Raw genomic sequence first — 27098 nt, 5'->3', positions numbered from 1 at the left:
ATATGCATGAGTTCCTGGACAATTCCTAAATCTGCATAAACTATGGCCTTGTACTAGCCCCTACTTCCTCTTTTTTAAAGCTTTCTCACTCAGTTGCTCTCCTTTCCTTCACCAGGGGAGAAAGAAGCTGGGTCTGGAGGCGGGGTGTCGCGATCCGGTGGATGTGGTCTGCCTGTCTCTGGGAGCGGGGCTTCACGGCCTTGGGGTGGGTCCTCTTGTCCCAGGGGGCGGAACTTAGCGGGCCTGTGGGTGTGGTCTGTGTGGACGTGGTCTCGTCTGGCCCCTCCCCGGGGCCTGACTGCGCACACTGGGATCGCTAGGGCTGCTGCAACCGCGGACCAGGTGAGTGTCCACCTGCTGGCTAGGGATCACACAGCTCAACCGCGCCTGGAGCTGGCTCTGTCCCCCTCTCCCCAGCGCAGATTTCCTTCTCCCTCCTCTCTCTCTGCCCCCGAGTGCCCGGCCTCTTCCCGCAGTTTGCAGCAGGCCTCCTTCCTAGGAGGCAGAAGGTTGTCAAGTCAAGGTCATCCCGCCTCTCGCCCGCCCTCCCCTGACCCGCCTGTGCAGACCCCGCAGGCCCCTCGTCGTCCAGAAGGCAGCCCTCCTGCAGAGAGAGGTTGGGAGAGCCCTCGGAAACGCTTTGTTTTCCTCCTGCCGCTTGGAGATTCGGGTCCCTTTGCATGAAGCCTTCCCCTGAGTCCCTGCCCTGCACTTCCTGCTCCCAGAAGACTCCGCGGGCCCCTTGTCTGGGCAGTGCAGATTTCAGGGCACCCTACCCAGGCCAGGTCGGGGACATCAGTGTACCCCACCAGGTCGGGCTGTGCGGGGACAGCCCTACCATGGGAAGAGTAAGTCAGGGCGCTCTACCTTGGCCGGGCCGCGCCTCACTGACTGGAGAGTCGCCCACCAAGTCTTGGCTTTGCTCACACTGTCCCTGAGGCCACGAGTCTGCGGCTGCACTGTCACTTAGGAGACAGTGCTTGCCGGGCGGGCGGAGGGTGGGACGCAGGGGCCCAGGGCTGGGCTTTGATCCCGGCCTGGGGACCGGAGGGCGGGACACTGCCTGCTTCCTCCTGGCAGCTGCGGGCTAGGCGGTCAGGTGGAAAGCCGCAAATTTCAGTCCCTGTGCGCCCGTAAGCGGGCCGGCCTCTATTTGAGGACCCCCGCATTGTCAGAGTCACGAACTAGATCTAACTTCAGAGAACTTAGTGATCCTAGTGACAGGGGATGAAGAATGTTTGTTCCCCTGCAGTTAAACTTACCTAGGTTTAAGACTAATATCTCAAATCCAAGAAAACACCTTTACCATTCGGAAGACCGCCTGTTAGGCTTTCCTCCTGACACGCTGTCACAGAAATAGAAACTTTTGTCGAGCTTTTTTTTTTTTTTTTTTAACTAACGTTACTATATATACACTAACCTTGAAACTGTACTCCAGGCAAAGCCTCTGATTAAGGAACAAATTCCGTTAGTCCATTTTGTCCTGTTTAGACTTCCTCCTGCCATTGAGAGTTTCACAGGAGACACAGTCCTGAAATACACCTTCCTCAGCCAGAGGGTAATCTAGAGGAACATCTCTCATAGACTTTGCTCCTTTGTCTAGAGAATGAACCTTCTTGGAGGCGTTGAGACATGAAACAGCATGACAAAGCAATCTGACAAATAGTAATGTAAACCCTACCACACAGAAAGCAGTATTTAAATTGATTCTATATTCAGAACACTGATGCCAGCCACAACACACTATGCATTGTACATTCTATCTATAAATGAGTCAGTTGGTGGGGAGGGGAAGACAGAAGTGACTCACCTGGTAGAGCTCATATGTTAGCATGTTTAAAAAAGGACATAGGTCCTAGTCTCTAGCCACCACATGGGAGCACCTGCAGAGAAGTAGTTTTTTTTAGATTTTTAAAAATATTTTATTTATTTTATTTTTGAGAGAAATACAGAGAGAGAGGGAGAGAGAGAAACACCAGAACACTGCTCAGCTCTGGCTTATGGTGGTGCGGGGGATTGAACCTGAGATTTAGGAGCCTCAGGCATGAGAGTTTGTTTGCGTAACCATTATGCTATCTTCCCCGCCTAAGGAAGTAGTTTTACCAGCATTTCTGTTGTATCTCTCCTCAATCAAAAAGAAAAAGAAATGACTGATGGGGGTGGTGGAAGCCTCAGCAGTAACCCTGATGGCAAAATAAATAAATGAGCCACATGGTATTTTTAAAGCAAATTGCCCAAAGATATATACTGTTTAAAGCTGGCAAAATAATGCAACAAGTTCGGGTCTAGCTCCCATTACATTGGAAGAAGCTTCAGTACTGTAGTATCTTTCACTCTTTCTTTCTCAGCTACTATGGGCATTATACATCCCCCTGAAAAATAAAAAGATGGTAGTTATCAGGAATGTTAAAACTAGGTAGTCTAAAGTTGCTGAGTTTCCCTCAACTTCCCATGATATCTACCTCTGTGTCTGTTTTTTTATATAAAATTTATTTTTTAATCTTTGTTTATTTATTGGATAGAGACAGCCAGAAATCAAGAGACGGACACCTGAAGCCCTGCTTCACTACTCGCAAAGCTTTCCCCATGCAGGTGGGAACTAGGGGCTTGAACCCAGGTCCTTGTGCATTGCAACAAGTGTGCTCAACCAGGTGCGCCACCACCCGGCCCCTGCGTCTGTTTTTTTAGGGAGGAGCAGCAGCAGTGAGGAGACAGGAATATTGTACCATCTTCCAAATATATTTGTAGATGTCTTTACAGGTTTTAGCATTGTGGATTTCCTGTTACCCAAGTTCACCTTGCCTCTCAGCAACCTTTCTCTGCCTCTCAATGAGGATGGAGAGCAAGTCTATCTCCTTTGAATTACCCCCACCTCCTCAGACTCTCTTCTGGTCATAAAAATATATTAACAGAATTGAAAGCTAATAATTAACTCCATGCCTCTGACTGATTAAAGGCCAAGGTCTTTCTAATTGCAGGGGAAAACAACTAGTTAAAGATCCAAAGGATAACTCCTTTCCAGAGCATCTGTCCCAGCAGGTCAAAGGAGGAACAGTTACAGAAAGAGCCCCTTGCTGTTGGGAAATTGTGAGGATGTGGTTGAGCTTGGCAGGGCTTGACTTGAGGGGACATCCATCCTGTCAGTCTCTCTCTCTCTACTGAGAGGTCGAGCAAGGAGGGATAAAGCCCCCCAAGGTTTGCCTCGTCTTATCAGACTCCCTGCCTCACAAAGCTCCCTGCATTCCTGATACTATGGCCTGCTCCCTTATTATCTACATAATCATTGTTTTGCCTGAAAGATCCCCACCCATTCCATTCTTTTGATCTATCTTCTTTCTACCCTCAAGACCCTCCCTGCCTGCAGGATATTATTAATCCAGTTAAACCCTCACAACAGTTGCTAAGGAAGTTCCTACCTTTCCCAGCCCCTTTTGCCTTTCTCCATCCCTTTCCAAACCATGTCAAGCCATTTCCGTTTCCGACTTGCCACTTCTAGGTCCAACCTTTAAAAGCCTTGGCTCTCTGATCAATAAAGAATTGAATTGCCTCACCACTAGGAGCTCTTGTTCATGAGTCATCTCCCTTCCGTCACTGAATGAGTAGCAGCCCAGGCTGGCTCCAGTTGCGTTCTCTCCAACCCAGAGAGTAGTCGCCTGGGAAGAGGCACCCCCACACTAGCCCGGCACCTTGCTCCACCTTTATTGGGCATGCACAGAGGGGTGCTTTCTTTTCCAGTGGCAGAAGCTGACCCTCATGGAGGGGAACCCAGGACATTGAAACCAAGCCCCAACATCCACAAAAGAAAAATCCATCTTCCAAGCCATCACTTGAGTCTCCCATCACCTGAGATGTAAGCAGTGGATAAGGCATTGAACTTTCAAGCAAGAGACTCCAAGTTCAATCCTTGGGCTTGCATGTGCCATAGTGATATTTTGCTTTCTTCTTCTTTTACCTCTCCTCCTTTTTTTTTTTTTGGAGGGGGGTGTGTGTGTTGACAGAGAGATACTCTTGAAGATTTACCTCTGTGGTGGGGATTGAGCCTTTTTATTTATTTATTTTGCCTCCAGGGTTATTGTTGTTGCTTGGTGCCTACACCCCAAACCCACTGCTCCTGGAGGCTATTTCCCCCCCCCTTTTGTTGCCCTTGTTGTTTTATCATTGTTTTGGTGGGACTAGGACTCTGAACCTGAGTCTTTGAGTATGGTAATATGTGCACTATAACAGATGTTCCACTGTCTCCACACCCTCCTTCTTCCCCCTAGCTTCTTGCTCGAACTGAGATGCTTGCACCTGTCCTCGCACTTTGTACTATGTGCACTTAACCCGGGGTGCCACTGCCAAGACCCAAGAACCCTTTCATCCTCTCCAAAATGGCAAGAGTACGCTGTGAAGGGTGAAATAGTCTAACATTGACGAGCTGCTTCCACGTTTAATAGATATTAAGTAGCATACATAATAAATAGCAAAGGACTAGGTAGTGGTGCACATGGTAGACTTCATATGTTACCATGTTCAAAGACCCAGATTCAAGGCCCTGGTTCCCACCTGCTGGGAGGAAGCTTCACAAATGGTGAAGCAGTGCTGCAGGTGTCTTTTCCCTATCTCCCTTTCCACTCTCAATTTCTCTGTCTCCATCTAAGAATAACTAATTGATTAATTAATTAGTACAAGGACCCTTGAACAATGTGATGAGGGAGTGGAGAAGGCTAGGAGTGCTGACCTCCAGCTCAGCATGTTTGAAAACCCACATGTGGGGCTGGGAAGACAGTATAATGGCTATGCAAAAAGACTTTCATGCCTCAGGCACCAAAGGCCCCAGGTTCAATCCTCACCACCACTATAAGCCAGAGCTGAGCAGTGCTCTGGGAAAAAAGAACAAATATGTGTCACATATGAAGAAATAGGAAATCATACCCATGTGTCAACAACTGTACTATAGATCATCAAACTCCAATAAAATAACTTTTAAAAAAAAGAAAGCTCAGGGGCCGATCATTAGTGCAGCCCGTTAAGCGTACATGGTGCCAAAGTGCACGGACTGGCATAAGAATTCCAGTTCAAGCCTCCTGCAGGGGACTCGCTTCACAAGTGGTGAAGCAGGTCATCAGGTGTCTATTGCTCTCCTCTCTGTCTTCCTCTCCTCTCTCGATTTCACTCTCCTGTCCAACAATAACAACAGCAATGATATCAATAACAACAACAAGGGCAACAAAATGGAGAAAAATGGCTTCCAGGAGCAGTGGATTCATAGTGCAGGCATGGAGCCCCAGAAATAACACTGGAGGCAAAAAAAGAAAACTCATGTGTAACCATGGACTCCCCAAAATAACTCTTGTTAAGTTAACCTGCTGTTGACATCATGAGAACATTAATAATCAGGCATGTGGGAGTCAGGCGGTAGCGCAGCAGGTTAAACGCAGGAGGCACAAAGCACAAGGATGGGCATAAGGATCCCAGTTCGACCTCCGGCTCCCCACCTGCAGGGGGTTGCTCCACAAGCGGTGAAGCAGGTCTGTAGGTGTCTATCTTTCTCTCCCCCTCTCTGTCTTTCCCTCCTCTGTCCATTTCTCTCTGTCATATCTAACAATGATGGCATCAATAACAATAATAATAACTACAACAACAATAAAAAACAAGGGCAACAAAAGGGAAAAATGAATAAATATAAATAACTCCAAAATAATCGAGCATATATATTTTTTTAATTAGTGATTTAATGATGATAGACAAGATTGCAGGATAAGAGGGATACAAGTCCACACAATTCCCACCACCAGAATTCCACATCCCATCCCCTCCAATGGAAGCTTCCCTGTTTATCCCTCTGGGAATATACACCAAAGATCTTTATGGGATAGAGAAGGGGGGCGGTCTGGCTTCTTTGCTGGGCATAGGCATTGACAAGTTGATCCATAGCCCCAGCCTTAATCATGCATATATTTTTAAATTTTTTTATATTTATTTATTTTCCTTTGTGTTGCCCTTGTTGTTTTTCATTGTTGTTGCAGTTATTATTATTGGTGTTATTGATGTGTCATTGTTAGATAGGACAGAGAGAAATAGAGAGATAAGGGAAAGATGGAGAGGGGAAGAGAAAGATAGATACCTGCAGACCTGCCTCACCGCTTGTGAAGCTACTCCCCTGCAGGTAGGGAGCCGGGGACTCAAACCGGGATCCTTACACCGGTACTAGCACTTCGCGCCATGTGCGCTTAACCCACTGTGCTACCACCCAACTCCCACATATATATATTTTAAATACTTCTTTATTTACTAATGAGAGATGAAAGAAGAGTGAGAGAACCAGAGTATTATTCTAGCACATGTGATGCCAGGGATTGAACTCAGGACCTCATGTTTGAGAATTCAATGCTTTATCCACTGCACCACCCTACTGTGATGAAATCATACACATATTTTGTACATTACATGTATTATGTACCATAATTTTACAACAAGGAAAACTAGAGAGTATTATAAAGATATTGATGCCTGTGGTCTGGGAGGTGGTGCAGTGGTAAAGCTTTGGACTCTCAAGCATGAGGTCCTGAGTTCGATCCCCAGCAGCACATGTGCTAGAGTAATGTCTAGTTCTTTCTCTCTATCTTCCTCATTAATAAATAAATAAAATCTTTTTTTAAAAAATGATGCCTGAGATTCTAAGGTCCCAGATATAGTTCTATAACAAGGCAAACTAGAGAGTGTTATAAATACATTGATGCCTGAGACTCTGAGATCCTAGGTTCAGTCCCTAGCACTATCATAAGCCTGAGCTGAGCAGTGTTCTGGTAAGAGAATGAGAGAAGGCACTAGCTATTGGGCCTTGGGAGGTGGCTTAATACATAAAGCACATGCCTTCCATGCATGAAGCCTTGGGTTCAAGCCCTGGCACCATATAGGAGCACCATGAATAGCAGACCATGGAATGCCCAGCCAGGTATAGAATTGCTTTTGTGTCTTTCTCCCTCCTTTCTCTCTCTCCCTCCTTCTAAATTGGGTCTTTGAGTGCTCAGCACCACATAGAAATGATATTCACAAGGGAATCTTCACAGTTGGTACAACAGTGTTCTCCCTATCTTGATTTTCTCTCCATCTGAAATTGAAAGGAAAAGAGAAATCTATAGGCAGTGATAGAACCCTGTGTATGTGTGCATGCATACACACACATTCAGAAGAAAGAAAAAATTCATGTACAACCCTGGATTGTACCAGTGCTGCAGTTGTACCATCTTTTTACAAGAGGCATCATCTGTCAGTGCCTGTAGATATATTGTCTCATATGATACAAGGTACTGAAAATGCACTTATATGCATAAGTACCATTAGATATCAAAATTGAAAAAGACAGTCCAGTGAAATAGCTTACTTGGACAGTACGCTGCTTTACCATATGTGCAACCCAAGCGTGAGCCTGGCCATCACCAAATTGAAGGGAGCTTTGATGCTGTGGTCTCTCTCTCTCTCTTTCAGCCTCTCTGCTTCTGTCTATACCTAAAAAAGAAAAATACAATGGGAATCAGGCGGTAGCACATCGGATTAAGCACACATAGGGCAAAGCGCAAGGACCGGCATAAAGATCCTAGTTCGAGCCCCTGCTCCCCACTTGCAGAGGAGTTGCTTCACAGGCAGTGAAGCAGGTCTGCAGGTGTCTGTCTTTCTCTCCCCCTTTCTGTCTTCCCCTCCTCTCTCTGTCCTATCTAACAATGATGGCATCAATAACAACTATAATTACTACAACAGCAATAAAAAATAACAAGGGAAAATAAATAAATATAAAAAAAGAAAAAGAATGTGTGAAAGAAAATCCTGTTCACAGATGATATAATTCATGCACTGATGATTATTTTGTTTGCTTTGCCACCAAAGTTATCTGGAGCTCAGTGCCTGCACTACAGATCCACAGGAATCTTAGGATTCAAAAGCTGCTTCTTTTTTCCTTTTTCCTTTCTTTTATTTGATAGGACAGAGAAATTAAGAGGTAGAAGATGTGGGAAGACACCTGAGCACTGCCCTCTGTTCATTAAGCAAATCTCCCCTGCAGGTGGGCACACGGAGCTTGAACCTGGGTCCTTGCACATGTACACTCTACCAGGTACACCATCACCCAGACCCAATAATATTTTTTACAATTTGTTATTAATAAGAGAGAACTTTGATGATGCAGCTTAAAGTTGGGACCTTACAGCTCTCTGCCACTGTTTTAATACATTCATAATATTTATTGGAAAAATCCACACATAAATGGACCCATCTAGTCATTTTTTTAATATTTATTTTTTATTAGTAAGAGAAAGAGAGAACCAGAGCATCACTCTGGCACATGCAATGCCAAAGATTAAACTTGGGACTTCATGCTTGAAGTCCAATGCTTTTCCACTAGTTAAAAAAGTTAAAGTTTTACTTTTGCTTCTATTGTAACATGTGCACACTCCCACAACCCAACCCCAACATGAATGTTAAAGACCACACTTATCAGCTGGTGCAAGGCTGGTCACCAGATGACTCTAGGACACTCTCCTTCTGGGCACCATAGGACAAACCACTTTAGAGTTACACTTCACAAATACAAAATCCATTCACACTTAACACATGACTAAATTAATAAGCCAATTATAAATATTAATTTACATGGCCAGGTTGCTATGAATCTGCCTGCTACTGATGATTGGTGAAGTGTGGAGCTGGTTTGTTTATCTGGTCATCTCTGGAACTTGATCTCTTTTTCAATTAGAGAGAGAGATGATAGCACCAAAGCTTCCTTCATTTTATGCTGGGGGCTGGACTTGGATTTGAGTCACCCACATAGTAAATGTGAGCTATATTGCCAGCAAGAGTGCTGTGTGATTCTAGCATTTTGAGCTTGTGTGCATCTTACCAGCTTCTCAACCTGTGTCCTGTATCTGCCAGCTATGGATTCATGGCCTCAGGTGTGGCCCTGCTGCCTCCCAAGCCCAGTACTCATACCCACACCCCAACCCACAGAGGCCAAGCCTACAGAGCGCAGCACCCTTCCTTCTGCCCTGCATACCTCAAAAAAACAAAATCAGGACTCCGAAGATGCTGTGGATTTTTTCTTTTTTTCTAATATTTTATTAATTTATTAACACAAGACACACAGAAAGAGAAAGATGCTGGGCATCAAACTTCAGACCTCATGCTTCCAGATTTAGCACGCTATTCCCTGAGCCTCCTCTCAGGCCCTGTAGGTCTTATTTCACCTAGAATTAGTGCACCTCTATATATGAAAGCATGCTATTGAATTTACAGTGCATTTGGGCAGTATGTATGCTGCAGATTCATCTTGTGAAATCAACATTCCAACAGGTGGATTAGTGAAATAGCTCACCTGGATAGTATGCTACTTTGACATGGGTACTACCCAGGTTCTAGACTGGCCCCCACTGCTTTGGATGAAGATTTGGTGCTGTGATATCTCTCTCTCTTTATCTCTCTCTCTCCCTTCCCCCCCCCCCCCACTCCTTCTGCCTCGGTCAACAACAAAACCTTGTGGGCAGGCTATAGTCTAATTATGACAGTGTGTCCCCCATTCCAACCTGTGATAGCCATTCCTTCTCCTCTTCTGCCACTGATTTGGTCTTAGAGGCCAAGAAGTTGTTCTTGGGGTGTTTCTTTGTTTTATTAATGAGAGACATAGATAGAGGGAGGGAGGTAAGCAGAGCACCACTCTGGCACATGCAATGCCAAGGATTGAACTCAAGACCTCATGCTTGAATGCTTTTTTTAAATTTTAATTTTAATTTTTATTTATTGAATAAGGAAAACCAGAAATCAAGAGGTAAGGGGTGATAGGGAGAGAAACAGATAGACACCTGCAGCACGGCTTCACCACTCACAAAGCTTTCCCCCTGCAGGTGGGGACTGGGGAATCAAACCTGCATCCTTGCGCATTATAATACATGTGCTCAACCAGGTGCGCCACCACCCGGCCCCTGCTTGAATGCTTTTTTTTTTTTCCTTCACTTCTATACTTATATTTCCATTTAGGGACATTTCTTGTTATTTACATGTCACAGCAATTCATCAAAACATGAAACTTATCCCCCTCAAAAAAAATTCACATAGTTTAATTTTCAGGTAGACTGTGCAGTGCACAGAAGCCATTACAGGGTACATTTTTAATTTTCTCCCAACTCCTATAGTAATAAGGACTAATTCTCAAGGAATAGCCATGAAATACATTCCACAGCCTAGAGTCAAGTGGTCCATCTAACAAGTTTCACTCCTTCCTCTCCCCATACTCAGGATATAGAAGGTCTTGATTAGTGTTCTCTAGACTTTCATATTTTCACCTCTACAGACTCTGCACAAGACAGTTTAATAACACCTGTCAGAATCACCACATGTAATCACATTTTATCCTACCCTGAGAACATTTAAGAGAACATCCATTTAAGAGAACATCCTTTTCAGACAGTATTGCTAGCAAGAATATTCAGGTGGGGTAGATAGCATCATGGTTATGCAAAGAGACTCACGCCTGAGGCTCCAAAAGTCCTAGGTTCAATCCCCACACCACTATAAGCCAGAGCTGAGCAGGGTGAGAAAAGATACTCATCAGAGCAGAGGTAGAGTATCGGGTGGAATTAACTTAGACAAGCAGTACAATCAGAAAGTCAAGTACTATGAACACAACCAGAGACTGGATGCAGACATCTCCCTGGAAATTCAGGCTCCACAGGAAGATGAGATGACAAGAAACCTTTCATTCCAGGTTGCTTTCTCCAGGGCAACAGCTTGCATGGCCTATATCAATGGAGTTCATTTGCACGTGGCAAACACTGGTGACTGCTGGGCCATCCTCAGTGTCCAGGAGGACAGTGGCATGTAGTCTTGTTTGCCCCTTACCACAATGTCTGAAATGAGGCTGAGCTGACAAGGCTAAAGAAGGAGCACCCTAAGTCAGAGGACAGTACAATCATCATGGAAAACAGGGCTGGGTGTCCTCATGCCCTGCAGGGCCTTTGGGGATGTCCAGCTCAAGTGGAGTAAGGAGCTGCAGCACAGTGTCTTGGAGAGGGGTTTTGACACTGAGGCCCTCAACATTTACCAGTTCACCCACACATGCTACTATATGCCACCTTAACTGACTGCTGAGCCCGAGGTCACATACCACAGGCTGAGGTCCCAGGACAAGTTCCTTGTGCTGGCCTCAGATGTCCTATGGGATGTTCTGAACAATGAGGATGTGGTGAGGCTGGTAGTGGAGCACTTGGCTGAAGCAGGTCGGCACAAGCTTGAATGCTTTTATCCACTGTGTCACATCCTGGGCCAGAGCACTTCATCTTCCTTTATAGTTGAGTAGGGCTCAATCATGTATGTACATATCTTTAACCAACATAATTCCTTCCCTTAAAGCCTTCCCCGCCATACTTTAGTCCTAGTGGCAGCTGATTTATTAATGATAGAGAACACACCACTGTTATCAGTCTGGCCCATGCAATGTCAGGGATCAAATTCAGTATCTCATACTTGAGATTCCAGCTCTTTATCCACTACACTACCTCCTGGGCCACCACAGAGCTTTTTGTGTTCTAATCTTTTCAAGGAACTCACATATCCAGTCTCTACTGTTGTTTCTCTAAATGCTTTTGAGGGGAACATGGCAGCATCTGCTGGTTAGGTGACCTGTGCCACTGTCCCAGGTGAGAGGCATGTCTCAACCTGAGTGTCTTGGCCCAGGGACCCCTTCCTGAAAGCCACCAGGACCTAAAACTTGCCTTGTTCACTCAGCAAACACCTTTCTAGGCTGGGCCTGCTGGAGCCAGGCACCCTCTGACTTCTGGAAGCTCAGCTCAGTCTACCATCACAGCAGTTGGGAAGGGCTAGCTGCTGAGTCTCGTGAAGGAGGCAGTGCACCTCACTGGGTGGGGGTGCAGAGAGATGACAGAGAGCTGTCCTGAATCTGATCATAGGATCTTTTGCATCCCAACTTGTGACAAAGCATGGATTTTGGGATGTAATTAGCATATGGCTGAAGAGGAGTCAGGCAGTAGCGCAGCGGGTTAAGTACAGGTGGCGCAAAGCGCAAGGACCAGCAGAAGAATCCTGGTTCGAGCCCCCAGCTCCCCACCTAGAGGGGAGTCGCTTCACAAGCAGTGAAGCAGGTCTGCAGGTGTCTATCTTTCTCACCCCCCGTCTTCCCCTCCTCTCTCCATTTCTCTCTGTCCCATCCAACAACAACAACAATAATAATAATAATAATAAGGGAAACAAAAAGGAATAAATAAATATTTTAAAAAGAAGAAATAGCATATGGCTGAAGAACATAATTAGCATATGGCTGACCTCAGCCTGTGAGCAAAGGATTGTGGGTACATCCTAACATTTAAGCATGCACTGTGCAGAAGTGGGTCTCTTTGCCTGTGTGCTTTCCTTCCCCTTGGACCTTACCATGCTGCCTCTCCTGGGAGACTGGACATGTGTAGCTGAACTTTGCTGCAGCACTCTCTTTTCCTGCACCTTCTCTTCCCGCCCCTCTCTATTCCTATGTGCTCCACTTCCTAGGACCTGACATGCTGCTTCTTGCTGGCCCTAGACACATGTAGTGTGTAGTGCTCCAGTAAACTTAGCTTAAAAGACTCATATATCTCCACCCATAATGACTAGCCTCTTTACCATACCTAAATAACCGTCATGTAATAAACCATTGTCTTAAACCTGCACCAAGTTGCCCCACCACTGAAGTCTCTTACTTTTTAATTACCATACCAACTGTTACAGGGGACATCAGTGTCCCCAAATTAATAGGCAGCTCTTGCCTCTATTGGTATAGAAACCGTTAACCAGAGACTACCAACTAGTAGCAACTATCTTGTTAGAACCTACCATGGAACTGACAAGCATCCTGATTAATTAAGTAAAAGTGGAGTTTTATTGCCTTAGAGACAGTGAAAACACTCAGAAGGGGGCTGGACAGTGGTTTTAGTCAGTAGAGTGCCCACATTACCATGCACAAAGACCCAAGTTTGAACACCTGTAGGAACAAAGCTTCATTAGCAATGAAGCAGTGCTGCAGGTGTCTTGTCTCGTCACTCCCTCTCTATCTCCTCCTTCCCTCTCATTTTCCCTCTGTTTCTAAATAAGTAAATAAATAAATGTGTTTTTAAGGTATTTTATTTTTATTTTTTATTTTTTTAATTTTTATTTATAAAATTATTTGTTTTAAAAAGAAAAACACTGGGGCCAGGTGGTGGCGCACCTGGTTGAGTGCACACATTACAGTGTGCAAGGACCCAGGTTCAAGCCCCTGGTCCCCACCTTCAGGGGGAAAGCTTCACAAGTGGTGAAGCAGGGCTGCACGTGTCTCTCTTGTCTTTCTACCTCCCCTTCCCCTCTCAATTTCTCTCTGTCTCTATCGAATAATAAAATAAAAATAAAATATTTAAAATAAATTTTAAAAAATTAAATTACCCATGTAGCGCAGTATCCAAGACAACTACTCCCCCACCCCCCAATTCTCCCTTTACTGGTCCAGCTCTCCAGTGTCTTCCACTGTAGCTTCTCCCTTCATAGGCACATTGCCAGAGAGGGAGAGAGTGCCAATATGGCTGCCCCATGTATTGTGGGGTATAATGGAGAGGTTCCCCCACACCCTTATTCTCCACAATTGACCAACTCAAGTTTGTGTGGCATTTTGTTCTGGGAGGTGGCACACCTGGGTAAGTGCACACATTACCATGCACAAGGACCTGGGTTCTAGCCCTAGCTCTCCACCTGCAGGAGTGTAAGCTTAACAAGTGGTGAAGCTAGTACTGCAGGTGTCTCTCTGTCTCTGTATCTCTCTCTCTCACTTTCTTTTCTCCACTTCACTGTGTCCTAACAAATAAAAAAATAGCCACTGGGAACATGAATTCATTGTGTAGGCACTCTGGCAGAAAAAAAAATAGAAAAGAAAGGAAGGGAGGGAGGGAGGGAGAGACAGAGGGTATCCTGGGACAGTGAAATCACACAGGCACAAAGCTAAGGAGGCTGACATGCCATGGTGTCATTTCATGTGTATATGATGCTTTGACACTTGTCTAGACTGCTGTGATCACTACTATAAATCCAGATAACACCCTAGACCTGAATCCTTTCAAATCCTAATGTGTGAGATTCACCTCTCTTAACTGCTTCTCAGAACAACAGACTGGTTGTGGCCTGGGAGGTGGTGCAGAGGATAAATAAAGTTTTGGATTCTCAAGCATGAGGTCCTAAATTCAGTCCTCAGGCTCGCATGTTTCGTAGAGATGCTCTAACTCTCCCTCTCCTGTCTCTCTCATTAATAAATAAATATAAAAACATTATTTTTAAATGTTCACTTATTTATGAAAAGTTTATTTGTTTATGAGATGCTTGTTCTCTATTATATGATTTATTTATGAGATATTAAGAGAGAGAGAGCCACAGCATCACTCTGGCACATTTGATGCTGGGAATCAAACTTAGGACCTCATGTTTGTGAGTCCAACACACTAGCCACTATGCCAGCCCCAAGACCACACACACACCAAAAAAGATTTTAAAGTAAAATAAGTCTAAAAAGACAGACTGGGGCCCACTCTTTCCCTGCTTGGGGACCCCCGGCTGCAGGCCTGTGTCTGGGAGTGCTATCCCAAAGGTTCCACTCACCCCAGGTACAGCCTGGCCTCATGTATCCTTTCCCCACAGAGCCAACATGGCCGTGCTATCTAAGGAATATGGCTTCGTGGTCCTGACAGGTGCCGCCAGCTTCATCATGGTTGCTCACCTTGCCATCAATGTGGCCAAGGCCCGCAAGAAGTACAAAGTGGAGGTGAGCAGGGCTTCAGCTCTGGGCATGAATGGGGGTGAAGGGGGTGGAGGGACTGAAGGGGCATTGGTGGCAGGTGGCAGTCTAGGGGTAGTTCCAGAACAGAGATGCTGCCTTTCTCTGTTTCAGGAACATTCCCATTGTTTTTATTTTTTTTTAAGTACTTCAATTTTTTTCATTTATTGGGGGAATTAATGGTTTTAAGTCAATAATAAAATACAGTAACAAAAATAAAATATAGTAGTTTGTACATGTATAACATTTCTCAGTTTTCCACATAACAATTCAACCCCTCTAGGTCCTCTGACAGGTTCCAGTTTCCAGGACCCGAACCCTCCTCCCCCACCCCAGAGTCCTTTACTTTGGTAAATACACCAAGCAATACACCAAGCTCAGTCCAAGTTCTGCTTTGTAGGTTCTTATTTTTCAACTTATTTTTATTTATCATTGGTGATTTATTTTTTTAATTTCTTTATTGGGGAATTAATGTTTTACATTCAACAGTAAATGCAATAGTTTGTACATGCATAACATTTCCCAGTTTTCCATATAACAATACAACCTCCACTAGGTCCTCTGTCATCCTTCTTGGATCTGTTTTTTTTTTTTTTTTTTTTGTAATATTTTACTTTATTTGAATGAGAAAGATACAGATGGAAAGAAACAGATAAGGAGGAAGGGATAGAGGGAAGAAGGGAGGGAGGGATGAAGGGAGAGAGAGAGAGAGAGAGAGAGAGAGAGACTAAAGCACTTCTCATATCTGGGCTTCTGGTGATAAGGAGGATTGAACCTGGGACCTCAAAGCCTCAAGCATGAATCTTCTGCAAAACCATTATGCTGTCTCCAGCCCATTCCCATTTGCTTTTTAGAAGATACTATTCTGTAGCTGGGTGAGGGAGTTTAGGTAGAACAAATAGTCTTTAGAGCTGGAGCTATTTTCTAGAAAGACTGTTCTTCTCTAGAAAAGAATCCAAGGTTGGGACTGGGCAGTGGTGCATCCAATGCTAGGCACAATGACCCAGGTTCAAACCCTTGGTCTTCACCTGAAGGTATCTCTCCTTCCCTATATTTTTCTATCAGGAAAGAACAAGGAAAAAAAGGTATGGGTGAGAAGGATCTGGTGAAATGGCTCACTTGGACAATGTGCTGCTTTACCATGTGTGTGACCCAGGTTTGAACCTAGCCTTCACCATAATGAAGAAATCTTCAATGCTGTGGTCTCTCTCTCTCTCTGTCTGTCTTCACTTATCTCTTAAAAAAAAAAAAATAACGTGTCCTGGGAAACAGTTCTTGGCCTGCAGAAAAGGGAGAACTTGAAAAAGCACTGAGAGGCTGTGTTTGCTCCCATGGAAGCCCTGGGCCCTGTGGGTGCTGGAGTAGAAAGGCCCTGCAGCCTGCCCCTCTGAGTGTAGGTAGAAGATAGGAGCTCGTTAGCACTGTTTTCCCTAGGTGATCACTGTCTATTCTACGTTCACAGTATCCTACAATGTACAGTATGGACCCAGAAAATGGACACCTCTTCAACTGCATTCAGCGGGCCCACCAGAACACGTGAGTGCCAGCCCAGGGTCCTAGGGGACTTCAGTCCAGCACCTCAACCTTCAGGCTAGCTGTTAAGTATTAATTGTATTACATGAGGCAGTGAAATAACTCACTTTGATAGTGTGCTGCTTTGCCATGTGTACTGCTCTGGAGAAATCTTTGGTGCTGTGGGCTCTCTCTCTCTCTCACTCTCGCTTTCTCTGCCTCTATCAAAAAGAGTATCACAGGGACTGGGTAGTAACTGATTCAGTACAGAACACATGCCACTATGTGCAAGGATCCAAGTTCGAGCCCTTGGTCCCACCTACAAGGAGAAAGCTTCATGAGCAGGGAAGCAGTGGCACTGGTATCTCTGATCTCTCCCTATTTCTTTTTAAAATTATTTCATATATATAGTATTGGATAAAGACAGAAATGAGAGGGGAAGAGGGGAGAGGGGGAGAGAGAGAGAGAGAGAGAGAGAGAGAGAGAGAGAGTGAGAGAGAGTGTGTGTGTGTATGAGTTAAAGCCTACCACTCCTGAAGCTTTTCCCCTGCAGGTGGGGACCAGGGGCTCAGACTTGGGTCCTTGCTCCCTGTAATGTGAGCATTTAACCAGGTGCACCACTGCCTGGCCCCATTTTCCCTCTCTATCTCTGTCTCTCATCCTCTATCAAATCAAGTGACCATCTGATATATCTGTCTCTCATCCTCTATCGTATCAAGTGACCATCTGAAATGGTGGATTTATATAAGCACTGAGCTCCAGGGATAACTGGTGGGGGACAGGGAGAGAGCTCACAGAAATTTGTGAATAGATCAAACCCTTCAGGGGTTAGGGTTGTTAGAGGGGCTAAGAGATAGTGCACATGGTAGAGTACACACTTAACTATATGCAGCCTGCACAGCCCCAGGGGAATTTCCATGAATACTAGAGCAGGGCTATGATATCTTTCCTTTCTTTCATTCCCTCTCCCTGTCTTTCTCCTCTGAAATTGTCCATCTTCTGGTAGAACACACATGTTACCATGCACAAGGGACCAGGTTCAAGCCCTTGGCCACCACATGAGAGCACATGCTGGGGAAAGGTTCACAAGTGGTGGAGCAGTGCTACAAATGTCTCTATTTCTCTCCCTCTGTCCCTTTTTAATATTTTGTTTTATTTTTTTATTAAGTTCTCTCTTTCCCTTTTTCTTTCTTTTTTAAAATTTATTTTATTTATTTATTCCCTTTTGTTGCCCTTGTTGTTTTATTGTTGTAGTTAATATTTTGTTTTATTTTAATGAGAGATAGATAGCTCTGGCTTATGGTGGTGCTGGGGATTAAACCTGGGACCTCAGTGTCTTGGGCATGAGAGTCTTTTGCATAACCATATGCTGTCTCCACAGCCCGCTCACTATCTTAAAAAAGAAATAAATTAAAATAAAATCCACCAGGAGCTGAGGAATTGTGAAGGTGTGGAGCAAGTAAAAATTCACTGGTGGCAAGTAAATAAAAGAAACTGATAAATGATCCCAAGCCCCAGGGAGAAGGGAACTGGGCTCTGTGAGATCTATCTAGCCTCAGTCCCCCTTTCTAGACTCTTAAATCTGACAGAGTCACTGTGTTTTCTGAGCTTCCTCTATGACAGAACGAAGAGTGGATCTCACTATCACCCTCCCCTTTAAACAAAGTAACTTTGCCTCGGCTACCTGACTGAGTCAGTGAGGCTGTTTTACCCTGGCTGCTTAAACAGGATACTTTAAAAAACTCTATTTCAGGTTGGAAGTATACCCTCCTTTCTTATTCTTCCTGGCTGTTGGAGGTGTTTACCATCCGGTAAGTTTCTCTTTTCTTTTCTTTTCAAGTTGTACTTATTAAAGAGAAGAGAAGAGAGAGAGAGAGAGAGAGAGAAAGGCAGAGAATCACTCTGGCACATGCATGCCAGGGATGTAACTCAGGACCTCCTGCTTGAGAATCCAATATCTTAACCATTGCACCCCCTCCCAGGTCAAATTTTTTCTTAGGGAGTTTCTTTTCTTTTTAAAAAATATTTATTTATTTATTATGGATAGAGACGGAGAGAAATTAAAGAAGTGAGGGTGAGATAGAGAGGGAAAGAGACAGAGAGACACCTGCAGCCCTGCTTCACCACTTGTGGTCTCCCTCAGCAGGTGGGGACCAGGGGCTTTGAACAGGGTCCTTGCACACTATAATGTGTGTACTTAATCAGATGTGCCACTGCCTGGCACTTTCCAGGGGAGTTTCTACTTGAGTTTAACTCTTTGAGCTATGAACATGTAATAACCTTCCATTAAGGTAAGGTAAGACATAGTTCAAGGAGTTTGTCAATTCCCTCTTCTCTTTATCCTTCTCCTAGTTAATTGATTTATTAATAAGAAAGAAAAGCAGAGCATCACTCTGGTACATTTTTAAAAAATATTTATCTATTCCCTCTTGTTGCCCTTGTTTTTTTATTGTAGTAATTGTTGTTGTTATTGATGTCATCATTGTTGGATAGGACAGAGAGAGGAGGGGAAGACAGAGAGGGGGAGAGAAAGACACCTGCGGACCTGCTTCACTACCTGAAGTGACTCCCCTGCAGGTGGGGAGCCGGGGGCTTGAACCAGGATCCTTATACCGGTTCTTGTACTTTGTGCCACCTGCACTTAACCCACTGTGCTATCACCCAACTCCCCATTCTGGTACATTTGATACAGGGGAACAAAATTGGGACCTCATGCTTGAAAGTCCAATGTTTAAATGCAGCACCTATACCCCAGTGATGTCTGGTTCTCTTTCTCTCTTCTTCTAGCTCTCTCATTAATAAATTTTTTTTAAAAGACAGTCAAAGAAAAGAAGAAAAAGAGAGAGAGAGAGAGAGGAAGGAAGGAAGGAAGGAAGGAAGGAAAAAAGGAAGGAAAGAGAATATGTAGACTTTCTCCCAGGCTGTTTTCTCTACCCCAACACCCCCCCCCCATTATTATTTTTTTCCAATACAAGGGTCCTGGTTGTGATATAATTTCCTGAGGACTCACAGCAGCTGAGCAGAAGAATCTGTATGCAGATCCAGATTTCACAGGGAGGCGGGTTTCTCCCATTCCCTCATTCCTGTTACCAACATCTTCCCACCTGAGGTGACAGAAGTGGGATGACAGAAAAAATTTACTCAGTGCACAGGCAGCACATAAGCAGCAAGGACACTTGAGCTTCAATCCAGCTGGGTCTCACCTCAAGCAGCAGTTGGTTCCTACTCCTGAGCCAGATTTCTCCTGAATTGAGTCCTGAGCCTCTCTCTGAGCCTTAGTCCTGAATGGCCTGGGATTTGGGTCTGAGTGTCCAGTATGGCCCCACAAAGGTTGACCTAGATGTCTTATTTTTATTCTAAGCAACAGCACCTTGTCTCTTAGTATATTTTTCTCTTGCCTATAAAGGGCACTGATCTAGCAAATGTCTAGAAATGATTAGACAGATAGATAGATTAGATAGATATGTTTTGTTTCATTTATTAACCAGAGCACAACTCAGCTATAGCTTATGGTGGTGCTGGGGAGTGAACTTTGAAGCCTCAGGCATCATAGAAGTATTTTCATAACCATTATGCTGTCTTTCCAGCCCTACTATTTACTTTACTTTTTTTTTTTCCTTTTTCATTTTTTCCTCAGAGAACTACTCAGCTATTGTTTATGGTGGTGCCAGGGACTGAACCTAGAATTTAGAGCCTCAGACAGGAAAGTAATTTTATATCACCACTATACTATCTTCTCCTGCCTCACTGGCCACTTACACTAATAGTCACCTACCAGAAGTCCACCGCCACCCCATTCCCTTTTTGAGATAGAGAGGCAGAGAGTAAAAGCAACTATAGCACCAAAGCATTTTCCAATGTAGTGGGGGCTGGGCTTAAATCAAGGTCACACCCAGGGCAAAGCAGTACACTATCTAGGTGAACTATTTCAACATTGCCCACACCCCCACATATGCTTTGTTCTTTAAACTACACAAAGAAAGGGAGGGAAGGAGGGAGGGAAGGAAGAGGAAAGAAAGAGGCCCCAAATCAACCGACATCCTAAGACCATAATCTCACCAGCCAGCATCAAGTGACCACAAAGTACCCAAGGACAGAGACCAACAGTGTTTCAGGGCTCTGTGCACCCAGGCTCTGGCTCTCCTATCTGCCCTTCTTCCCTCCATCCATGTGAACGAGTTCTTTCATCTGATGCAGAACAGATCACAACATGATCTGCTTCCTCTGGGAGCCAAAGCATAATCTACAGGAAGTCACTTCCTGAGGGTAACCCCCCACATACATACTCTCTCTCTCTCTCTCTCTCTCACACACACACACACACAGCTGACCTTGTTAGTGCTGTCTCTATTACTGTCTGCTTCTCTATATCTATCAAAAAATAAAAGGCTGAGAGACAGCATAATGTCTTGCAAAAAGATTCGCCTTCCTGAAGCTCTGAGGTCTTTGGGTTAAATCCCCAGCACCACCATCAGCCAGAGCTGAGCAATGTTCTGGCGTGTGTGTGTGTGTGTGTGTGTGTACCTCCCCATTCATTAAAATATATATATTTTAAAGTTAGAACCAGAGCATGGCTCTGGCATATGCAATGCTGAGAATTGAACTTGGAACCTCATGCTTAAGAGTCCAGCACCTTATCCACTGTGCATGAAAGCAGGAACTCTATGCTTAAACACTATGCAGTCCAATCTTTTGTTTTAGCGCATCGTCTCTGGCTTGGGCCTGGCCTGGATTGTGGGGAGAGTCCTATATGCTTACGGTTACTACACTGGAGGTGAGTGTGTTTAAGCCCATCATATCCTTATTTTTAAATTTTTTTTATTCATTTATTTTCCCTTTTGTGCCCTTGTTGTTTTTTACTGTTGTTGTTGTTGATGTTGTCATTGTTGGATAGGACAGAAAGAAATGGAGAGAGAACGGGAAGATGGGGAGATAAAGATAGACACCTGCAGACCTGCTTCACCGCCTGTGAAGCGACTCCCCTGCAGGTGAGGAGCTGAGGGCTTGAACTGGGATCTTTATGCCGTTCCTTGCACTTTGCGCCATGTGTACTTAACCCGCTGCACTACTGCCCGACTCCCCATATCCTTATTATTTATTTATTTATTTTTACCAGAGCATTGCTCAGCTCTGGCTTATGATGGTGTGGGGGATTAAACCTGGGACTTTGGAGCCTCAGGCATGAGAGTCTCTTTGCATAACCATTATGCTATCTACCCTTCACCCCATATCCTTATTTTTTAAGATTTTTAAAAAAATATTTTATTTATGGAAGTCGGGCAGTGGCACAACGGGTTGAGTGCACGTGGCACAAAGTGCAAGGACCGGTGTAAGGATCCCAGTTTGAGCCCCGGCTTCCCACCTGGAGGGGAGTGGCTTCACAGGCGGTGAAGCAGGTCTGCAGGTGTCTGTCCTTCTCTCCCCCTTTCTGTCTTCCCCTCCTCTCTCCATTTCTCTCTGTCCTATCCACCAACAATGACATCAATAACCACAACAATGTTAAACAAAAGGGAAAATAAATATTTAAAAAATTTAAAAATTTTATTTATTTTGTATAGAGAACAAGACAATTTGAGAAGGAAGGGTGAGATAAAAAGGAAGAGACACCTGCAACACTGCCTCACCACCACACCCTGCAGGTGGGGAGAGGCTTGAGCCCAGGTCCTTGCACACTGTAATGTGTGTGCTCAATGAATGCGTCACCACCCAACCCCAAGATTTTAAACACTTTATTTTATAATAAAAGAGAGATACAGAGAGACAGGCACAGAGAGACCAGAACTCTGCTCACCTCTGGGATCTCAGAACCTCAAACCTGAGAGTCTTTTTTTGTATCACCACTAGACTGCCTCTCTAACCCATATTCATTTACTATCTGTGGAGTCACAACAGATTTAAATGTATTGACCACTGTGTCTCCTGCTGGTCTAAGGAATTTACTCCATGCTGTGTAGTCTCACAGTGATCCCAGGGGTAAAACTGCTCCTGGCTTTTAGACAGGGTCACTGAGGCAGAGAAATTATCAAGGCTCTCACTCCCAGAGCTGCTGAGTGTCAGCCATAAGCCAGGTTGGCTAACTGAGTCCTGTTCATGCTAACCTGAAATGGTGTGTCCAAGAGACAAGGGGCCATGACTTCAAGCCCCAAGTCCCCACCTACCAGTGGGGGGGACTTCATGAGCAGTGAAGAAGTGCTGCAGGCATCTCTGTTTCTCCCCCCCCCCCAAAAAAAAAGAAAGGAAGGAAGAAAGGAAATACCACCAGAAACAATGGTGTCTGTGTACACACTCAGCCCCAGTGATGTCCCAGGTAGCAAAAAAAGGTGTGTAGGGGGAAGGAATGTAAAGAAAAGTAAGGGCCAGGTGGTGGTTGTACCTGGTTGATCACACATTAAAGGCCTGGATTCAAGTCCCTGCTCCCCACTTGCAGGGGAGAAGCTTCATGAAGCAGTGTTGCAGGTGTCTCTGTCTCTCTCCCTCTCTGTCTCATGAGACCTTCAGTTTCTTTTTTTTTTAATTTTTTAATATTTACTTATTTATTCCCTTTTGTCATCCTTGTTGTTTTATTGTTATAGTTACTGATGTCATCGTTGTTGGATAGGACAGAAAGAAATGGAGAGAAGAGGGGAAGACAGAGGGGGGAGAGAAAGATAGACACCTGCTGACCTGCTTCACCACCTGTGAAGTGACTCCCCTGCAGGTGGGGAGCCAGGGCTGGAACCAGGATCCTTCAGCCGTCCTTGCACTTTGCACCACATGCACTTAACCCACTGTGCTACCGCCCAACTCCCCAGTCTCTTTTTCTTTAGTTGCCACCAGGGTTTTTGCTGCTCCCGTTGGCCTTTTTTTTTTTTTCCTAATTTTTATTAGATAGAACCGAGAGAAATTTAGAGTGATCAAGAAGATAGAGGGGGCTGGGTGGTGGTGTAGTGAGTTAAGCACACATGGCACGAAGTGCAAGGACTGGGGTAAGGATCCCAGTTTGAGCCCCCGGCTTCCTACCTGCAAGGGGGTCGTTTCACAGGTGGTGAAGCAGGTCTGCATGTGTCTATATTTCTCTCCCCCTTCTCTGTCTTCCCCTCCTCTCTCCATTTTTCCCTGTCCTATCCAACAACAACAGCAATAACAACAATAATAATGATAAACAACAAGGGCAACAAAAGGGAAAAATAGCCTCCTGGAGCAGTGGGTTTGTAGTACAGGAACCGAGTCCCAGCGATAACCCTGGTGGCAAAAGAAGAAGAAGAAGGAGGAGAAGGAGGAGAAGGAGAAGATAGAGAGAGTATAGAGAGGGAGATGGTTCCCCTGCAGGTGGGAAACAGGGGCTGGAACCCAGGCCCTTATGCTTCACTGGGTGTGCCATCGCCCAGCCCCCTCACCCTTCCCTCTCAATTTCTGTCTTATCAAATAATAAATTAATTAAATTTTTTAACAAGAAGACCAAAGAGGACAGCTTCCAGATAGCGTGGCATAGAGTCCTAATGTAACTGGGGACCATGAGTGTGTATGGCGGAGCAGCACCCTGTATCTTTCCTCTCTCTCCACAGAGCCCAGGAAGCGCAGTCGGGGTGCCCTGGGTTCTATTGCCCTCCTGGGTCTGATGGGCACCACAGTGTGTGCAGCCTTCCAGCACCTGGGCTGGGTGAGAAGTGGCCTGGGTGGTGGGCAGCATTGCTGCCACTGAAGACATAGGAGAGGACCAGAGGCTCTGTTGCTCCACTCGTCCATCTCCAATGACTTCTGATTGCAACTTTTTTTTTCTAAATGTAATAAAAATTCCTGTGGCATCAGCCTCAGCCCTAACCCTGGATTTTTGTCACTTATTTCTTTATGAGTCCTTAACTAAAATAAGGAGACACTTCCTACTATATACACTACACAACTTCCTACTATATACACTACACAACTATAGAGAGAGGACTCCAACATTTGGGTACAAAGTCCTGCCTGGTGAGTGAAGTGGGCTGGGGCTGTTATGGAAAGCTGGAGAGGGAGCTGGGTGGTGGTGCATGTGGTTGAACACACATGTTCCATTGTGCAAAGACCCAGGTTTGAGCCCCCGGTCCCCATCTGCAGGGGGAAAGCTTTGCAAATGGGGAAGCAGTGTTGCAGGTGTCTCTCTATCTCCCTCTCTCTCACCCTCTTCCCTCTTGATTTCTGGCTCTCTCTATCAAATAAATAAATGAAGATAGTTTTAAAAAATTTTTAAAAAAAGAAGAAAGAAAGCTGGGGAGGTTCCTGCTGATGTGGAGAAAGAGTTGCAGAGCACAGGGGCCACTCCACATGTGACTGTGAAATAGTGAGAGAAGCTCAGCTTGAGACCTGGCGATGCAGGTGCCAGACAACCTCCAAAATCACCCTTGTTTCTCAAGCACCATCATCTCACAAGGGAGGAGAAAGAGCAGAGGAGAGAAGCAATAGCAGGTCCCACTGTGATGCTTCAGAGGACACTGACAATGTTCCAAAACTCATTAACGAGTTTGTTTTAAAAAATTAACCACCAGCTGTTTATAGCATGACACCAATTTGTGGCAAACATACCACCATCATTGGGGGTGCCTGGGAAAATATCTGACCCCATTCCTCTTGATGTGTCTTTTTTTTTTCCCTTTTATTGCCACCATTGTATTCACTGAGGCTCTGTGCCAGCACTATGAATCCTCTGCTCCCAGAAGCCATTTCTTCTTCCTCTTCTCCTTCCCCTTCTTCCTCCTCCTCCTCTTTTTCTATTTTATTATATAGGACACAGAGAAATTGGTGGGGGTGGGGAAATAGAAAGGGCGTGTTGTAATTAAACTTAAAAAAGGTTTTGGGGAGGCCTGGAGTGGTGTGTAAAAAATTCACAGCGGGAGCTGAGAACTGGTTTAAAACAGTACAAGGTATATTAGGTGAAGCAGGTAAAAGGCAAAATAAGTACTTATCAAGGGTTAAGGTACGCTAGGTCTATAAAGTCTGAATATACTTATCAAAAGTTTAGTCCCATAAGATAAACAATTATCAGCTCTGGTAAAGGTTGCTCAAGGCTGTATAGGGATCTAGAAGTTTACCGGCTAGCAGAGTCATACGTGTTCAATTCCCAGAAGTAGCCATGGTGGAACCTGGCACACCTCCGCTGAGATGCTTCCAACCAGGAGAAGCAGCAACCACCAAAGAGGGCGAGTTCTGGCTGTCTGTACTTTTCTTTGTATACCAGCACAGCCTGGATCCGCCCATAGTCCACCATGAGCCTGCACAGACCACTGCATACTCTGTTGCCAAGGGTGACGTCAGCACTGTCGGGACTTCCATCCATGGTCAGTGGTATACTGCGTCACCACCAGGGAGAAAAGAGAGACAACTTCAGACCTGCTTCACTGATCATGAAGTGTCTCTCCTGCAGGTGGGGAAAGGGTCTCAAACCCAGGTCCTTATGCATGGTAATATGTGCTCAATGGGTATGCCTGGTACCCAGTTCCCCTCTTAATGTTTATGTTTTCTCTTTTATTACTTTATAGGTGGGTTAATGGTTTATAGTGCAATTGTTGACACATGGCTACAACTTCTCATTTCCCCATAATAGCAAATTTCTCACCTCCAACTTGGGTCTACCATCAGGTACCGGGACACCAAATACACCCCCAACCCACCCCAACCCACCCTCAGCCCCAGCCTCCTTTGTTTCCTTCCTTTCCCAGAGTTCTTTGTTTTGATGCAATACACCACACCTAGTCCTAGGTTCACTTTGTGTTTCCTCTTTCTTTTTTTTAATAAAGATTTCTTTTTTATATATTTATTCCCTTTTGTTGCCGTTGTAGTTATTATTGTTGTTGATGTCGTCATTGTTCGATAGGACAGAGAGAAATGGAGAAATGAGGGGAAGACAGAGAGTGGGAGAGAAAGAGAGACACCTGCAGACCTGCTTCACCACCTGTGAAGCGACTCCCCTGCAGGTGGGGAGCCGGGGGCTCGAACCGGGATCCTTACGCCAGTCCTTGCACTTCACCCACTGCGCTACCACCCGACTCCCTAAAGATTTCTTTTATATATATATTTATTTGTTCTTCCTTTTGTTGCCCTTGTTTTTTTTTTTATTGTTGTTGTTGTAATTATTGTTGTCGTCGTTGTTGGATAGAACAGAGAGACATCAAGAGAGGAGGGGAAGACAGAGAGAGGGAGAGAGATAGACACCGCAGACTTGCTTCACTGACTGTGAACCACTCCCCTGCAGGTATGGAGCCAGGGGTTCAAACCAGGATCCTTACACTGGTCTTTGTGCTTCATGCCTCATGTGCTTAACTCGTTGTGCTACCACCCAACCCTGTGTTTCCTCTTTCTATCCTTCTTCTTAAGTAATATCTGTGAGATTATCTGGTGTTTGTCCTTCTTATTTTGAAATGCAGGGATGCATTTCAGAAAACCTAGGGCACTAGAAATGTAACAAAGGATGAACCTTTTCACTAACTAAATTGAATGCACTTGAATCTTGGTAGTCCAGATTGGGTGTGGAATGTGGCCAAACCACCCCATCCTTTGTTTTACCTGATTAGTGTACCTTGTAACCACCTTGTAACTAATTGAAATGTATATTTTCTGTGGTTTGAACCCCCTGCTCTCCACCTGCAGGGAGTCCCTTCACAGGTGGTGAAGCAGGTCTGCAGGTGTCTTTCTCTCCCCTGCCTTGTCTTCCCCACCTCTCTCCATTTCTCTCTGTTCTATCTAAAAACAAAGACATCATCAACAACAACAACAATGAAAAACAACAAGGCCAACAAAAAGGGAAAATAAATAAATATAAAATAAATGT

The 27098-nt window shown here is 44.8% G+C and overlaps 1 protein-coding gene across 4 annotated transcripts; it reads left to right on the top strand.

The window, feature by feature from the left end:
- The first annotated feature begins 187 nt into the window (after positions 1-187).
- Positions 188-24118, top strand: MGST3 (microsomal glutathione S-transferase 3). 4 transcript variants are annotated; one of them, XM_060198221.1, is made up of 7 exons: positions 189-342; positions 14671-14794; positions 16269-16342; positions 18072-18129; positions 21020-21092; positions 21218-21306; positions 23863-24118. In XM_060198221.1, exons 2-7 carry the CDS (start codon positions 14678-14680, stop codon positions 23914-23916), a joined length of 465 nt encoding a protein of 154 aa, XP_060054204.1. In that variant the 5' UTR covers positions 189-342; positions 14671-14677; the 3' UTR covers positions 23917-24118. The 4 variants fall into 4 exon arrangements, with proteins under 4 accessions (XP_060054203.1, XP_060054204.1, XP_060054202.1 ...); XM_060198219.1 differs by having other exon boundaries at positions 21213-21306; XM_060198220.1 differs by lacking the exon at positions 18072-18129 and having other exon boundaries at positions 188-342.
- The last annotated feature ends 2980 nt before the right edge of the window (positions 24119-27098 follow it).

This window comes from Erinaceus europaeus, chromosome 9, assembly GCF_950295315.1.
Source record: "Erinaceus europaeus chromosome 9, mEriEur2.1, whole genome shotgun sequence".
NCBI lineage: Eukaryota > Metazoa > Chordata > Mammalia > Eulipotyphla > Erinaceidae > Erinaceus > Erinaceus europaeus.
The sequence above is the reverse complement of the archived record's forward strand: the minus strand, read 5'-3'. Positions and strand labels throughout refer to the sequence as shown.